This window comes from Ptychodera flava, chromosome 6 (assembly GCF_041260155.1).
Source record: "Ptychodera flava strain L36383 chromosome 6, AS_Pfla_20210202, whole genome shotgun sequence".
In the NCBI taxonomy this organism is placed as follows: domain Eukaryota; kingdom Metazoa; phylum Hemichordata; class Enteropneusta; family Ptychoderidae; genus Ptychodera; species Ptychodera flava.
In genome coordinates this window covers 8,440,018-8,458,745 of record NC_091933.1, presented here as the reverse complement: position 1 = coordinate 8,458,745, position 18,728 = coordinate 8,440,018, and the positions used below count along the sequence as shown (strand labels likewise).

At 39.1% G+C, this 18,728-nt stretch overlaps 1 protein-coding gene across 1 annotated transcript in view; it reads right to left on the bottom strand.

Annotated features, from left to right (window-relative positions):
* The window catches only part of LOC139134753 (uncharacterized), a 33,528-nt gene extending 20,501 nt beyond the window's left edge, over positions 1–13,027 (bottom strand). Inside the window, exons 1-2 of the mRNA XM_070701778.1 lie at positions 12,550–13,027; positions 7,513–8,228 (exon numbers count right to left, since the gene is read on the bottom strand). Of these exons, the coding sequence (XP_070557879.1) occupies positions 7,513–8,228; positions 12,550–12,897 (1,064 nt within the window). The 5' untranslated portion in view covers positions 12,898–13,027. The remainder of the gene's footprint in view (positions 1–7,512; positions 8,229–12,549) is intronic.
* Positions 13,028–18,728: the final 5,701 nt, after the last annotated feature.

The following is an 18,728-nucleotide window of genomic DNA, read 5'->3' as shown; positions in this document are numbered from 1 at the left end:
CCCTCGCAATTCACAGTTATTTTCAAGGAGAGTTTTAGAGGCGTGAAATACTTAGATAAACCTTCGTGTTAAGTTTGGAAAGGCGAAATAAGTCGAACGACTGGGCTTTGGGGGACTTACCCATCTGCAACTTTTACTTGTTTATTACTACAGCGCGCAACTCTCAATGTAGATGGGATGGAGATTTGAATCACATTTCATCAACATTAAACTTGCCATTCATGATATCATCTACAGACAACAATTAAAATCCATTGTCTGTTTTACTGGGTTGTATCATTACATTTTCTTTGCATGTAAGCTTTCAAGGTAAACACTATAACCAGGCCTACAGGTAAGAAATATCAGCAAGTTGTCACGATCAGGATACAATTTCTAAAGCTACAATATCTAGAGAAATTGTCTGCATAAATGGGGAAATAAGTAATCAAATCTAGGGTACGCAAGCGGTATCCCTTCAATTACTTTATCTTCACTTTCTGGAGGACAAACGTGCTTCCTTTGCGGTACAGTATCTGATATAGACCAGCTAGGTAGGCCACAAGGTTTGGCAGTCCTGAAATGTCATTGGATTCTATTGCAGTTTCGACAATTTGTCAAACCAGGTCACACTGTGATCGAGCAGATAAATATGTTCCATAATATAAATAAGGTTGGAAATTCAGTTTACACTGGCGACGGATGGTCCAAGGGGCCGTCGACCATTAAAGCTGACGTACTAGAAACGTAATTTCTTAGCTTTGGAGGTGAGGGGTAAGACCCCATTTCGTTTGCCCAAATCGCTATAATCATTTGATTCTGCTGTAACAAAAAATGAAATAAATAAATTTAGACCCTGAAAGCGTAAGGTGAAGGGAAAGAATGACATTACAGACAAAGGACACGTATTCCGTGTGGACTCCACTAAATAAGATTATAACACGATTCCGACGCAGTACTATATCTCCGCGTTCATAGAGATAAAAAATGGGACGCAAATTACGACAACCTTAAAAAAAAAACCAAAATAAAAAACCATGATTTGAACTCTGATAGAAGAATGTAGACTAGCTGGAACGTTGGAAAAGCGTAAACGTAAAGTTTGTGTATCAATATTCATTTGTAGATTTTGCACAACGTTTGCGTGAAAGATGGCTGGTATTCTTCATACATGATAGACAACATACTTTTCCTTAAAGCCAATTTCGTATTAAGGAGTTTCATTTTAGAGGGGGTTGGCCCAAAAATCAAGGAATTATATTTATTGTGCGTCGGCTTTATGATTGACGACCCCAGAGACAAGTGGCTGTACTTTGCCATCTCCACTGTACACAGTGCCCGTCAAGCAGGCAAACAGGCAGACAAAGCAACATCTGCGACATTCTGTATTTACACTTTGTGTAATAGTATCCAGAGCTTTCAGTGGTTATAGCGTCGCTAGCACAACAGATACACTCGGCAACTTGGTTTAGATGACACTCGCCAGTCGATGATGCATTTTTACATGGATGGCTAGCCTACCGTATGTATTCTGCGCGTCGGATAATTTTCAAATGTAATTTCTGATTAACATATGAGTAGATGATTACTAGTTAATTGCTGGCCTTTCTCAATTTTTACCGTCAGCATTGTATTAATTAAAATGAACTTACATTAAAGGGACAAAGTCGGCCATTTTTCATGAATTTTGTTTGATACTAAATACTACTTATTTTGTTTGACATGTTGAAAGATAATGAATGAATGGGTGACCATGCATATATTCGACCCCGGTTTTCGACAAATTAATGAAACCATCGCGAAAACGAATTAATGGTCAGACCATTAAATCATTTTCGCGGTGGTTTCATGTATCGTGTCTAAAACCGGGGGCGAATATATGCATGGTCACCCATTCATTCATTTTTATCTTTCAAAATGTCCAACAAAATAAGTAGTATTATTATAGTATCAAACAAAATTCATGAATAATGGCCGACTTTGTCCCTTTAATGGTTTGCCTTAATTTGGAAGTATGAAACCTTCCAATTCATGAATGCTCGATTGATCGGATTCTTCACTGTATTGTAGGTAAATGGCTGACTGGATAAGGCGAAGCCAAAATGCCATAAATTAACGTTTAAACTCAGCAACATCGTTGGGTACTACTAAAGCATCACTCATGTAAATTAGGTATGGCAACACAGACATATGCCACAATAACGTAACAGCTGATGACCGATTACGAATAATTTTTGACGAAAAACATCGTTTTGGCTGACCCTGGCAAGGAAAGAAGTTGACATGCCTGAAAGGGAGAGCATTGCTTTTCCATATGCATAATGTCGTGTAACTTACCAAAGTGGCTGGCTAATCTACCTTTTTGACAATTTTCTAGTCGAGCTCGTGATATTCTTCTTCTACTTTCTCTGTAATATATGTTGCTTAAGAACTGTTCATTCATTCATTATGTTTGACCTGAAAACGACTTAAATTAGTGCCTTTAAATAATTAAAATATTTCAAAGTGATATTATGATAGACTGAATTATTTTATGAATTTTACGCTAGTGACAGCGCAAAGCATTATCACATTAATTTCTCGTTAACTTTTACATTGTTACAGTTTTTGTAAAATAATCTAGGTGATGCGTAAGCATATCCTGCTAATAATAATAATTCTGCTAATAAGCCTGCTGTTAATAATCAACAATATGTTCACGTATTCAAACAATCATACTTAAATGTAATATTTTTAACAAGCCTGACAGTGTATCATTCTGTATTCACGTCAATCAGTATGTGTAAACACGGAAAAACTGTCCTTTGTCAAGGGGTAGAATTCCAATAACAAGATTTTACATGAAATATCAGATGTGTTGCATTTATAAGCTGTACATATCACAAACATATTGAATAGACGGATTACAGCTACAGAATCTATTCAGTGAAAATCTCGTGTAGTAGCAATTGCACTTTCAGAGGACCAATATGTCACATGGCCCTGGCCTGATAAAGCTTCTTTTACAATTTTTCCAGTGCGTGATATTTTCCATCTTCATTGAACGGAAATAAATTGGCTACACTCGTTCACAAAAGTTATTGCAGTTTGCGTATCATTTGATTTCTACAGCGTATTGCTACTAAGAGCCGCCAGAAAAAAGCTGTCGACCCATTTTCCGGAAATATCTCAGAGATAAGTGTGTTACTCGTGAATCGTTTGCCCATGTTGTATAAACGAAGTAGAAGCCCTATTCGGAGCACTCCCTTTTTACGGGAAGGGGTCGGTGGAAGTCCGGTGAGTTGACTTTAACAAAACAGGTTTTTCTTTGGGGTGGTCAAATTTTACAATCTGTCGTGGGGGAATTTTACAACTGTTTGTATTGAATTGTGGCAAAAACAACTGAAATGACCTTCATATATATAGAACAGAATACGAGCATGACTTTATTATGTCTGAACAGGTTATAACAAGTAGGAAATAGCACTATTGTTCACAAATATAAAATTTTCAAGTTGATCAAGAGAAATAAGTGTCATGTGCACATGGTACTTCCAAATGTCAACTCCACCTCATTAACATTTCGCTTGGCACTGACGGCTCAGTACGTTCACAGGTGTAAAAGATGATTCAATCTAATCACATGAATAATCCAGGGTCATATTGTAGAACACTAATAAGGAGGGCGTGGCTTTTTGTATTTCATTTGTAGCTTAAGTTCCATCGGACCCCCTCCCCCTAAACAACGAATGCATGCGTGTGACGATCCGTTGTGACACTCAGAACTGTCGCGCTAGCGAAATAAATTATCGTGTGACGAATGCTCATTAGCCCTTAGATGTAGCCGCGCTCAAGCTACGCGCAGTATTTGACGAATGGACGTAACTATGAAACCGGAACTATAGCGTGGCCGGACGACACACTTCAAAGTGAATGGGTCTGTAAAGTTCACGTTGGTGACAAATATGCATGAATACTGGCCAAAAGCACAATTTATTTTGACTAATACATCGCAAAATTATTAATACTAAAGTTACTGATGACAACTGCGTTTTCCACAATAAAACACGATAACTGCAATTTCTCAGAGTATTGAAGTGGCGTGAGGAAAATAACCCCACACCCCAATTGGCTGAAATGAAATGTCTCACACTCGTTGGGGAATTTCTATCTCACACAAGCCGAAGGCTCCAACGAGAGTGAAAACCTCAGATTAAAGGTATACAGTCACCTGTAATCTGAATATGCCCATATATGGTCAAAGGGGCGTTCCTTGGTATTCAAAATGCCCATGTGAGGGCGCTGTTTTTAAAAAGCGGCCACCCGCTTAAAATCTGTGATTGGTTAGATTTTCTCTTTCCATGGTAACAGTGGCAAAATTGGAACAGATGACAGTATACCTTTAACGTAAGTTAGAAATTCCCATGTGAGGCATTCCATCTCAGTCCATTGTTGTGTGGGATTTTATTATTTTCCACATGCCGAGATAAGTAGAATAGCATTGCTGTAAGAAGGGGAAATCATTCATGGTTTTCAGACGGCACGCACAAATGTTATGAATCATACAACCCGGGAAGAAATTAGTTTACTACACGTTTCTCCTTACACTGAACTCAAATTGATCTAATCCTTCACAATATTTAGAATACGCAGAAGGAAATTTTTGATAAAATTTCCCGGGCACCATTGAAACAACAAGAAACCATGAATTTGCATAAATAAATTTTTAAACAAATGAAAGAAATATGGACACGTTTTCGTAATTTAAAATGGCGAATCCATTTTACGTAGAAAGGGTAACCTTGGCCATAAGTTTGTGGACACTATTTGTGAAATCTCTTTCGTGAAGCATCCTTCCGCAGCAACCGTCTGATTTTAGAATTTGTAAAAGGAGGTGTTTCACATATACAATATAATTCCAATGAATAGATTTTAGAATTTGTAATATATAGGAAGTGTTTAACATATGTAACATTATGCCAATGTAAAGATTGTAGAATTTGTAATCGGAGGTGTTTCACATATATAATATAATTCCAATGTATAGATTTTAGAATTTGTAGTACAAGGTATTTAACATATATAATATTATGTCAATGTATAGATTTTGGAATTTGTAATACGAGGTGTTTAACATATATAATATTATGTCAATGTATAGATTTTGGAATTTGTAATACGAGGTGTTTCACATATATACATGTAATATTATGTCAATGTTTAGATTTTAGAATTTGTAATCAATGTTTAACACATATAATATTATGTAAATGTATAGATTTTGGAATTTGTAATTCGAGGTGTTTCACATATATAATATTATGTCAATTTATAGATTTTAGAATTTGTAATCGGAGGTGTTTCTCATATACACTGTACTATAAATATTATTCGAACTTATTTTGAGCAAAATCACAACTTGCAGGAGAAAATCTTAAATGTTCGTTACTACCCTCCCGCGACAAGTTGACAAATTTCCCCTCAGCCAATTAATGTGTTCTATTCAGCATCCATTTTTCCTTTCCCCCACTCAAAAATCTCTCTGTTGCCCAGTCAACACTATTAAGAGCTTTCCACTGTACACTCCTGGCCACTGGGCATTGTTCCTCGAACAAACAAGCTTTCAAAAGCAGTGCGTCATTGTGTAGAACTGAAACTCTTTCCCTAATAAGGCCAGGCCATTAATTATCTATCCTCTTCATCTATGTAAGCAGCGGCATTTAACGTGTTGCTGGTTCGCTTCTGCGTTTTGATTATGCCGGACAAGTAGCAGATAAGGCCAAATAAAAAATGTGTGTTTCAGGTAATCCAACCAATGAATGCTTGACAATACATGGCTAAACAACAGCTAGCCCATGGCCATTTGTCTATGCCTAGACTCTCCACAGTCGCTGTGCCTTGTTTTGTGCGCGCCCACGATGGGACTCCATTCGCGTCGCGTCTCTGAAGGGCGCGCGCGTGTTCCAACAGCATGAACAGGGAAGAACGCGAATCGCAGGGTCTCTGCCAGACTAGTCTATGCCGGGAAGAAACGGTGTCGTAGAAAACCCCTAGAAACAAAGATTTTGAACATACACGGGAAAATCGGCGTTTTAAACCTACGCCATCTCTTCTACTCGTGTTTTTAGAGGAACTGTTGCTGTATAGAGTACAAAATCTTGAGAAGAGACGAGAATCTCCCATTTTCATCAGATACATCTTGTTAAGTGGCCTTAAAAGCCGTACCGAATGGTGTTCTGCATGCACGATGTGACTTTCGCATCACCTAATGACGTTTTATATCTGACCTCCTCAGCCAATGATAATAACGTGCTCACTCAAAACTATTTAGATTGCCCGCCGGCTCTTTGAGTGAGACAAAGTTCTGACCATATCGCCGCACATTATCCAGGCTTTAAAACAGACACGTCAATCTAAATTATTCTACAGTTAAATGGATGCCCCGGAAATCAATGATGGAGAATTCTCACTCCGACCATGGGACATGAAATATCAGACTATGGTACACTTCCTAAGCGTTTATTTTTTCTGAATTAATTTTTGTCGCAATGGCACGTCAGTTTCGATAATAAAAATTAGTCTATATTTTAAACTTTCATTACCATGCCCGTTTATCGGGTATGTAATCAGAAAGTTTCTTTTAGAGTAAAACTACTATCTATAATTTAATGTTTGTTCTGGCCAAGATATTTTATCCGTAGGGTTTCTGTGTGTGGTTCCAGTCAGGAAGTAAATGACCAAGATCTTTTATCCGTAGTGTCAATCTTCCTTTCTGTGTGTTTCCAGCCAGGGGGAAGTATATGGGAAACACCTTCTGAAAACCAGTCATGATGTTTTAGTTTACACGACACTGATATTTGCATTGGACATCTCAAAACGTTTTTTCATCGCTCTTTTAGTGGGTTCGGTCTTTAAGGTAGCATGCGCCTCGAAAGTGAAAGATTTAAATTTTTGCTCAAACTTTCCTTAAGGCATCTTTCAACCATTCTCTTTCAAAATCAATGACAAAAATCGGGGGTCACCGTGCAAATTGTGGTACTAGAGAAACAAATTACCCAAGATTTACCGATATTTGAAATTCAAAATTGCCGCCATCCCTGTGTTGTCTATGGGGAAAAAATAAACTTTTCGAATTTCGAAAAAGTAAGACAGTGAAACGTTTTCTTATAACAAGAGCTTTAAAATGAACTTCTGCAAGTGGTATATTAGAAAATAATTGAAAAAGTTTGAGAGTCCTAATATCTGTCCCTGAGTCGATGATAAAAGTACGTTTTATAGACCACTCGTTCACTTTATACCCAGATGCTGAACATTGTCTCTGTACAACCGTGTACTGAACAACATGACTGGCTGCTAAAACGACTCGAAATTCACAATACGTAAAATAACGGCCACGCCATTCGTATGAACAGGTAAGCTTATGATTGCGTAAACGAATAACTTGTCTCAATTATGTGGATTATGTGGATTTCCCAGTCTGACAACTTGTATGGCTTCATGGTTCAAAGGGGACACTACATCATGAAAACTGAACAAACAAAAATGTATACCTACCACATTTGCATGAAATCGTCATTGACTCGCCAATGGAGCACGGCATACGGAGTCCCTTTACATATGACCTGTTCAAAGACGCTCGCCACTTTCCGAACGTAAGGTGCCCTAACGACGTGCTCGTCGATGAGTTTGCCGGTCTTGTAGAACTCTTCAGTACTGACTGGTGACGTTAGATTCATAAACTCATAGTCGATGGTGTAGGGGCAATAAAACGCCAAACAGTCACTTACGGTAGCATTCTGAAATCTCTGAGCGCTTCCCAGTGTACTGTGAGGTATGCTACCGAGGCCCGGAAATTTTATTCCCGTAGCTTGAGCAAATCGTCGCCTTGTCCTTTTGTATTTTTCGACGTAATATTCAAAATCCTTTGGCTTGTGTATGAAAGGTTTGCCGTGGACTATTTTCTCGATGACTCCGTGACAATCGGCATAAAAGTCTTCAAGAGGAGCAACTTTCACGAGTTGACCAAGTTTTTCTATGTCGAAAGTCTGAGAAAAGTTTCTTGATTCCCACTTGTTGATCAGTGGGTGGTTAAAAAACGGTCCCAGGACAAGGGTTCTGTTAAAATGCAAGGCAAATCGTACAGCTATTTTGAAACTTCTGTACTGATTGTTTGGTCCGCCACCAAACCTGAACACTGGTAAAAAATACCGACGTCCTGCAGCGCTGTCAAATGAGGATCCGCCACTTTGGCTGGCGGTTTCCCAGTCGGACTATAAGATAGGAACAAAGAACAAAAGAAAGTAACACAGGTCAAAGATTATATCAAAATCATTGGATCAATTCACAGAGCATATCATTTACGCAGAGTTTTTCTGTGAATATCGTGAAGACGTTTGTTTTTAAATTGCCCTTCAATATAGAAATAACGGGCAACGCACTGACCATTAAGGTGACGTGTATTTATGGGCAAGGGCGAGAGGAAAGCCAAAAATTAACGGGCGAACTCAAGAAAACTGACAAAATTTGCGAAAATTTCACAAGCGAACGACAACTGGGTCCAATAACTGAGCAATACGCGACGCACTGTCACGCGCGCTGTAAATTTGGCAAATGCAGAGATGTTTTCAGAAAAAAGTATCTCAACTTGGCCCTCAAGTGCTCCATTTTATTTTGTGATTGATTATGATTTACGTTTCAGCTGTAACTGAGCAATACTTTGAGTTGTTAATCTTATTATTCATATTCACGGGCATGTAAACAAACCGTTACTGTGTAATGCCCTGCCCATTGCGTTTTAATTGGTCGAGCTGAACCACGTGACTGCCCACAAATACACAATAATGGTTTGTTTTCACGCCCGTGAATATGAATAATATCGTAAACAAAGTAACTTTACGGCTAAAACGAAAATTGTGATTTGTACAAAGATCATAATCAACCATAAAATAAAATGGAGCATTTGTGGCCCAAGTTTAGACGTTTTAGTAAAAAAACTCTCCGGATTTGCAGAATTTTTGCAGCGCGCGCACTTTTCACTGACAGGTTCTGGGGCCAAGTTGTCGTTCGCATGGGAAATTTTCGTAAATTTTGACGGTTTTTCGGGGTTCGTTGATAATATAATTGAAATAACAGACTCCGCGCTCACCATTAACGTTTATTTATGGGCGCGGGCGAGAGCAAAGCCAAATTAACGGGCTCAGCAAGCCTCGCCCGTTAATGTTTGGCTTTACTCTCGCCCTTGCCCATAAATAAACGTTAATGGTCAGCGCGTCGTCCGTTATTTCTATATTTGTGGTCAGTCACCTGGTTCAGTTCGACCAATCAAAATGCGACGGACAGGACATGGTAATATAATGTGTATTTGTGGTCAGTCGCGTGGTTCAGCCCGATCAATTAAAATTCGACGGACAGTGCATTGTAAGGCGGTTTAAAGACAGTTCTTTGTTTGCCCATCTCAAATGTTCCTAAACCTATCCTCCCGCCAGGTAAAACAACAAACACAAAAATAAAACACAAATGTTCTTACATAATCTCACTTTCGAATCGACTTATTGGCATTTATTTGTAATAGCGTTAACATTGTGTTTGTTTTTTTTTTTCATTTTCCCCTGAAAATCTACCCGCACGTTGACGGCAAACGAAGAATTTTATTTTAGTCCGCCTGATAAAATAAATAATAACAGCACTTATGTCTAGACTATATTTGAATAGACCAAAGTGAACGACCTGCTACTAATTTGAATTCAATACACGGTTCAGGAAGTAAGAGATTTCCAATCAGACATCGGGCGACGTGATCGACGAGGTGTTATGGTGGAAGAAGTAAGACATGGAAATCTGCACCAAGACTGTTTGATGTGGCCCTAGATCTAACTGTATTATGAAAAGACACCCTTTTAACATGAAAGTAGCATTCCCAGGTTCTTGCATTACATGTGAAGTGCTCGTAAATTCGTTGTCAATCTTTTGTTCCCTCTTGGAATTGTATCAATTAAATAAATTTCCTGTTAATGGATAAAACTGATATTAAAGGGGGCACTGATTGACAAATTGATAACCTATATGAAATTGCTGTATTGCAGCCGTGTTGTTGTCATCTTGGATGTGTCTATGGCAGTGTAGGAAAATGCGAATGTTTGCGGTTCCCGCAGGAGAAATGAAAACATCATGTTCAAACTTAAATACGAGAAAGGGCGAGATTACGGGGGGCGGGGGCTTTAAAGGATGTCAATATGTCTAATCGGGATATTCGAGAGCCTCGGAGCAAATGCCATTGACAAATAGACTACGAGTGGCTAACCTGTCAATTGATATACCTATTTTTTTTATGATTGCCAAGACTTTAAGACTGTTGATGTGTTTGTCATAAGAAACAACAAATTAAAGCAAATGCATAAATAGCCAACTACGCATGGAATCCTATATAATGTTCTGAATTAATGCCGAATGTCTGCGCTTGTAGTGTTGCACACCTTGTGTACAGCAATGCGCCATGGCAGGAACGACGTCGCCGGCTGTCGACACTGAATGGTAAGACAGCAAAGGCGATACTATGACTGTGCATTGCTATACACATTCTGTGCAATTCTACAACTGCAGTAATATAAACTTCGAACATCATCGAGGATTCCGGCTCAGTTTGTTTTATGTATAGTATTCAAAAGGCTACAGAAATATTATTTTTGTTTATGAACAATGTTCATAATCATAATTTTTTAAATTTCTTAATAGATTTATATTATGATGAATATGGTGAAGCATGTTGTACTTCTGTTAGTGAAGGGTAAAACGTACCGTGACATCCGTATGCTCTTCTTCGCGAATTTGTAATTAAGGGGGTTATGGGTTTGTCGGTTAATCGGTTAAAGATAAACATTCCACGGGCTGGCATTTCAACATTATAACAACCAAGGTCACTCCGCATTGTGGAGTGACCATGTAACAACGAAGGCAAAACAACCGAGTAAATTCATTCCGCAATCGATTCAAGGTAGGCGTCCTATCTGTCAGTCTAACGTCCAAACGTTAACAGAAATTGAAACTGCATTTTTCACTTTGATGAAATGAAAAATCTTCCTTGTCCTACACTGTGCAAGGGACATGTATCAAGGGAAAATACCCGCCTGCGAGTTGATTTCACGAAGAATAACATTTCATATTCCGTTAAGCGTTGCACGGATTGTGATAATAAAGATATTGTCACAGCTGCAGCACAGAGCATTAAATTTAATACAATAGCCACTCTATCGTCACTCCAGAAACGTTTCCCATGCACAATAAAAACAGTCATGAGTTGGTAAATGAGTAACTGTGACGCTATTTAACGTACTCGAAGTCAAAAGTCAGATTTCACATTTTTTTTCAAAGTAGCAACTTCACCAGGACGACCGCATAAATTCAACTAGTGATATTTGTATAGAAAAGAAGTCGAACACGATTTAGCGAGGCGCGCCGTTATGCCTATAGCTGCAACTAACCTAATGGCGACCGGACGTTCCCTATGTGAAGAAATGTCCCCATTACCATGACTACACGGTAACAATTACGGGACCGGTATGTCGCTCATCTGCCTTGGTTATTTTCTCGATAATTTGATCAAGATATTGGATAAAGGAAATGGCATGAAAGATTGCCATCTTTTGGCTTGCCCCTAAAACACATACAACGGACGAGGACATCGCAACATCAGAGCCATTAAAACAGATCATAAAAAGACCATGGCTATCGTGTAAAGAATAATCCATGATTTCCAAACCCATCGAGAAAGCCATAAAATGTGCATGGATAATCAGAGTCAAACTTTCAAAATGAGGATGGTGTATGTAGCTGCATAAAAGACTACCAGACGATTATATATTCCCTGATAAACCCGATTGTGTCGAGTATCATAACAGTGCACGGGACGTCACTTTTCGTCGGCTGGTTCGCGATCTGATCTACTGTGCCGAGGTCCCTAGAAGATATAAATTGAAGTATGACACTATCCCCGTCTAGTTCATCCATAATATATTGCAATCGTTCACGTTGATATAATCGTCAACTCTTCGTCTCTGTAGAAAAATACTTCAGAATACACAATCCATGAAAATGTTTTGCTATACGACGTTGCATAGGTTCTATCGAATATGCATACTTTTACGATTCACAGCTTGTCACAATTCGTTGAGTGCGTATTCGATCATACTCTTTAATCTGATCCGTCATGATCCGGCGATAAATTGAAACCGACACGTCAAGTTGTTGTAACTCATTACCATCTCAAAAATTGCATACCACTTTGCTTTCGCGGAAAAGAACCATTGATTCATTCTCCTGTCCGTTACATTGTAAAACATTTACAGAATGGCCAGGATAAGGGTTGTACAATTTGCAGCATAGGAACTTCAGCGTCCGAAAATCACAAGTTAAATTAAAAATATGGGTGAATTTAAAACACGCGTTATTCGTTTAATGACGTTTGAGGAATTGGAATTGCAATAATTGGAATTCGGACAACCACACGGAAAGGAAATAATAACGTAGGTTTTAGCGAAAGCTGTCTTATTAAGCAAAGACTCCTTTGTGAAGTGCAAGGAAGACAAACATTCATACCTCTATATGTGATTGCTCAGTGGTGAAGCCAACTTCTGGAAATTCCATCAAATCGTCAGTGCTGGACAAGTCGTTGCTAATAAGATTCCGACCTTCGTAAGGCCATTTGCTGTCACTAGTCACCGATTCTGTGTCGGGACTCATGTACAGGAAGATGGCAAAGACGGCCAAGAGAACGACCACAAGCCTGCACTTCCGAAACATCTTCACGACAACTGTGCCGATCACACTCGCCGGAGCAGGCTGGCTTGTGACGAGCCTGTCAGCGGTGACTGTCATCGGAGTTCGAACACCATTAACAACGTGGAGGGGTGAAACTACTGGCAGATTCAAGAGGACCCATGGCATGCATTATATGTTTACTCTCCGCACTGACTGGATATGCACGGCCTGACGCAGCCTTTATAAGAGTGTACCTGATGTGACTCGGAGGTATCTGCGCCGGATTGTGTTCTTTGCACAAAGTGACGTATACGTCCACCAACGTCACTGAATGGAGGAGGGACAGTTAATCTAATCTCCTGTTAGGGAAACCAGCCGGCATATTGCAATAATGCAGCCATGCTTGACAGGAATCACTATAATCTGGTTCAAAGTTTACGGTATTGAATATTTCAGTTCGTCTTCGTACCTCGCAGTCATTACATTTGAAATTGTTTGTAGTATTTAATGAGTGAGCTACTGTCACGATTCAAAGAGAGTTACACAAACCGCCCACAAACAGAAGGGAATGTAGTAAACAGTGGGAGACACATTTGAAGAAAGCCTACTGTAACTATGCTTAAAAAACCCAAAAGCGAGATCTTTATTTTCATTTTAATCAATGATGTGTCGCCCTCTTGTATGCAAATTGTCAAGAGATGGTATCAAATATAGAGTGACGCATATCAAAATTTTACAAAGTGGTCATTGAGAGAGTGGCTATAAAAGAAGCAGTCAGGAGGAAATTATATCACGTTCAAATAAATTTGTCAAAAAGGGATAGGTGTTCGCTCATTGAGTTAATGCAATGGCGAAGACCCTAGTAATTTTACAGTTCCTCATATTTATTGTATTGCTGTTACTAGTCGATACATGTATTTCACGATGGCTACTCCTATCGTGGAAAATGTCACAATAGAATAAATCACAGCGATTATCCGATAACATATGTTGTACTTAATAGTCAAAACACGTCGTTGGACACCGAAAATCATTCATCTTTCAAGAGATAAAGATATAGGTGATGATGGAAAAATGTTTTTGAATCATGAATAAAAGGACATGATTGATCAAACTGGCTTGCCCCTGCTGTATTCGAACAATTAAGTACTAATGCTTAGACCACTGCCCGGCCCGAGGTTAATATCATGCAGGGACAAGCTTTCACTGCTGCAAATCGAAAGAAGGATTCGACAGCTCTTTATTCATGACGATTCTTTACTTATGACAATGTTCAGCCTTGTACGCAGATCCAGGCAAGGTTAGTCACGAGGCTGTCAGACATTCTTTTATTACATGCCTCGTATTTGAAACGTCGTGAGCTCCATATACAGGATTCAATGGTGACTTGTTGGTGACGTAGCGGGATGCATAACCATGCATCATTTGACTGAAGGTGAACAGGAACTGTTCTCAACTTGACAACTACTGGGTTTAGAAATGACATATTTTTTGTTGGAAATACTGTTTTTACAACATTATGCACAAAAACCCCACAAACCGCATAACAGTGAGTCAGATAAATGTCAATGCGCCATTTGTTGATGAAAATCGTTCTATTGTTCAACTAATTTTCGTCTCACATGGATATAAAGCATACGATTGTCATTTACATGTCAGCCCAAATATTTCGAGTGGAAAACTATGGAAGAGAGTCGTGTGAAAACCAATCTAGCCCAAACAGGAACTGCATGCGTACATGTACCCTCGAGGCAGGGGACCGTTTTCCTCTCCTGATGGAATGCAATTGGTCACCTACCCTCGGGCACATAGTCCCTTGTTTGGGCTAAAGTATATAATACAATAACCTAGGCTCGAAATAAACCTTTTCACATGTTAGTCCAAGATGACATCCATCCCCCCCCAAAAAAAAAATAGTCCCGAGTAAACGTCTGTCAGTGTTCATCTTCTGTGTTCGGTTCTTGAATGAGAAGTATAGAGATCCACTCGAGTATAGACTTGTGGATAGATCAATAAAAATCTTTGTTACTCTGAGACTGACAACGTTTTATACAGAAATATCCACTACAACGCTAGCTCTCCAAAATTACAACTCTACTTTTGTTCTATCTTACCCTGCTTATAATTCATTATACTTGTAAATTATGACAAATACATCACAAAGGACTGGAAATTATGACAAATACATCACAAAGTACACAGCTATTTACTGTATTACCATTTGGTGTTCCAAGACATGCTCGCGCAAACATCACAGTTAATAAGTATCACAATTAATCTATAAAGATACCGTAATCACTGTAATTCAGAAATTCGAACAACAAAATGTAACATCTACTTTGCCCCCTGATACAAATATAGGAACGGGAAAGATGGCATCGGGCGTCTTTGTGAAACGTCCATTCGGATGCCATGCCTGTTTGGCGAGGATGATTTTTATTACCACATCTTTGTTTAGAAAATCAATGTTGTTTGTTAAGGATGGTTTTTATTAATTTGTTTTTACTGTTCCCCAAACAACATATAATCGTTTTAATTATGTCACCTTCGATAGATTGAGTATTTTCCTGTAACACTGAAAGTTTGATTTTCGATTGAATTTTGTCTGCAACACAAGTTTTCTTTCACTATTTATTATTCACCCTTTGTGGACCTAAAGCTTTAGAGTTCTATTCCCAAACAATTGAAATGTCTCAACAACCTAAAAGAACAATTTAGGCGCACGCTAAAGGCACATCTTATTAAAACACACTAAGGTCTGAAAGGTTTTAAATAGTTGTTTAAGATTTTTCATCGTCCGGAGTTGAATAATTGTAATTTAATGCTTTATTGTAACTTAAGTTTTTAATCCGTTGTATCTGTACAGCGCTTTTGAGTACTTTTTATGATAGAGAAGGCGCTTGAGAAATAAATGTAAATTGGTATTCCCAGGGTAAGGTTTAGTCATACTTGGACCAGGGACTATCATTACTTTCGAGCAAAGAATACTTTCATCTATGGATCAGACCATTGGGTGTATCATACCGAGAAACAAGGTTTTTGCTATACATACATATATATATATATATATATATATATATATATATATATATATATATATATATATATATGATGATTGCTTACCGCATGAAACAGCCTGTAGAGTGACAACTACAAGTTCCTAGATTCTCAGTATATATATATATATATATATATATATATATATATATATATATATATATATATATATATGTGTGTGTGTGTGTGTGTCTGTGTCTGTGTCTGTGTCTGTCTGTGTCTGTCTGTGTCTGTGTCTGTGCGCGCGCGTCTGCCTGTGTCTGCCATGGTCTGTGACCGTGTCTGTTTACTACATATAGCGCATACACACACATACAACATAATGGTTTTGTATTCATAGCCCAAACCCCGCCGTAGGAGGGAGAGACAAACTCTACCACATTGGTCATCTGTGGACCTGTTGTCGTCTGTCAGCAAACAATAACTTTTAACTATGAAGCAGAATCGCTTTCTGTGACAATTTAGACAGGCCATGCAGATGAAAGGATATTATGATATAAAACTACACAAAAATGAACTAATATACTGGCACAGTAGAAAAATCATTTGTTCAAGAGTGCCGCAAAAGGATATTCTGAAAATTGATGAGGGTCGACAAATCATTGTACTGCAGTTTTATCACCATGCCGAAAAATGCCGAGAGGTTTTGACCGTTTAAGAAGGCTTGACTACGCAGTTTCTGCGTAGTGAAGCTTCATTACGTATTCATGGTGACCCCTGGCCAGCTGTCAATAACTTTGGGGGCTTTTGTCTTTTGGCCTGCTTTGCATATGCGTCGTTGGACACGACCTGCCAATCACCCAGGTAGTCAATTAAACTATTAATTGGACTGTTTACCGACCCAATTAACACTATCCAGCAGTATCAGTCATATGTTAATCGCGTGGCCCGGGTGGGCACAACGTGGGAACGCGTGTATTTCTATGTGTACGTTTCACTTGTGGTGTCGTTTGTAACATCATGCTTTTGAAGTCCTTGTTTCACTTACAGTATTACCTTCAAGGTGACGGGCTTACTATAATGTTCAGTATCATTGCACCGAGTTCTGCCCACGGTGAAAACCACCTGTTTTCCTACTAATTACTGCCCGTCGCTGCCCGTCCTGAATGTAGCCTATCATAGCTACAGTAATCAGTCAATATATAATACCCCGCGCCTTATACTTTCTATATACACTTGTAAAATCATAGTCCGAGCCGTAAAATTTTGACTTTCGATCCGATATACAGGTTGATCGTTGAATCGCACCGGCGCATCCATGTTTACTTGCCCAATAAGCTTACTACTCTGCAAAGGGTGGGTAGATGGAATTCCAGGGCCAAAATGAACACCGGGGCGAAACTTTTTGTGAATCCATGTGAAAACATAAATCATTTATCTGTTTTGATATATACTCCTTAATTGTAAGCTTGATCAAAACCGAGACCACATTCAAGGGCTATGCAGACTGTCCATGTACGCACACACAGGCAACCAACGGTGAATATCAGCGTCAGCGGCATAACTATCGGGTCATAAATCGATCGGCGGTTTGGGGGCCCTGGACTATGATTTTATAAGTTTATATCACAAACAAATGTTGTGGAATATTAAGATATCGACCTATTACTGTATTGAAAAGGCCAATTTCGTGACGGGCATTGCTAGAAGAATGACGGGCAGGGACGGCAGTAATTAGTAGGACTGTTTCTTTGAATACTGTTCGATATTAAGTGACGGTCAAACTTTTGGGTGGTGCGCGTGACCGGCGGCACTGACACAAACTGGTTTGACAAGCATATAATTCAGGTTTTGTTCAGTGTTGTTACCATTTGTCCGTGGTGGAAAACATTGACGGAAAACCAGAGAAAACGGTCCCGCTCCGAGAACAGCCCCGAGACGGGGACGGCCACACTTGTGGTGTTGTTTGTACCATTGTGCGTTTGAAGCCCTCGTGTTATCTACAGTATTACCTTCAAGGTGACAGGCTTACTATAAAAGTTCAGTGATCATGGCATTGAGTAAACGTGTTACATGTCATGATGTAAATCACGCAATGTTTTTTTTTTTTACATATATCCCAAGGATTTGTTTTCGCTTTCTTTGCCCTCGCGAAGTTTGCGAAAATTTCTCGCTCTGAAAAAATTTCCGGCCACAGTATCATTGAACCCACTCATTTTTTTCTGGGTGACCTGTGACCAAATGTATGTAATAGTGAAGTTGATCATGCGGGAAATAAAGGAGTATTAAAAGCAAAGTTCTATTCGTCTATGTCCGTTCATTGTCAAAAGTCAAGGCAAAATGGTGATCCTGAATGATTTCATGACCATTGGGCGATAGAACTTTAATTTACTCTGCAGTGCGCTGTTCGATACACAAACATTACGACACTTTTGTCTGGGTAGGTATTAAATTTGGTCTGGCCGAGAAAAAAAAGGCAATCAAGACCATAGTCCAAGTTTTTAGAAAAACTAACTGGGACACGAACGGGATTCGTGAATCAAATTTTGTTGAGCTTTACAAGCTGTCTGGTTCACGGCTTATTGTGCACAGGCCGCGTCTTTGCCCTTGCCATCGTGTCATTGAACTTGTAAATGGACGCATCAATTTAAACGATTTCTTTTTATGAATGTCCGTAAGTTCATAATCAAACACCGATTCGTTTGAAATTCGTTTGCCTGGTACAAGCAGGCTTTGTCATCGCGACGATTCACGTGCTGCCGCGGGGCCGTTTTCTCGGACGAGGCGTGGGGCCGTTCTCACTTGTTACCTTATGACGCATATCAATAGCGGGCACTTAGGTTTTGGTCAAGGTACTTGGCAATTTATTCGAAGTTTGACACCAGAACTATAAAACCAATAACTTCAGGGATAAAAACAGCAATACCGCCACCGCTACCACCAACAATAAATCATCATCAACAACATTAACAAAACGGGTAGACATAAAAAGCCAAAAAATGGTTTTGGATGCCGAAGAT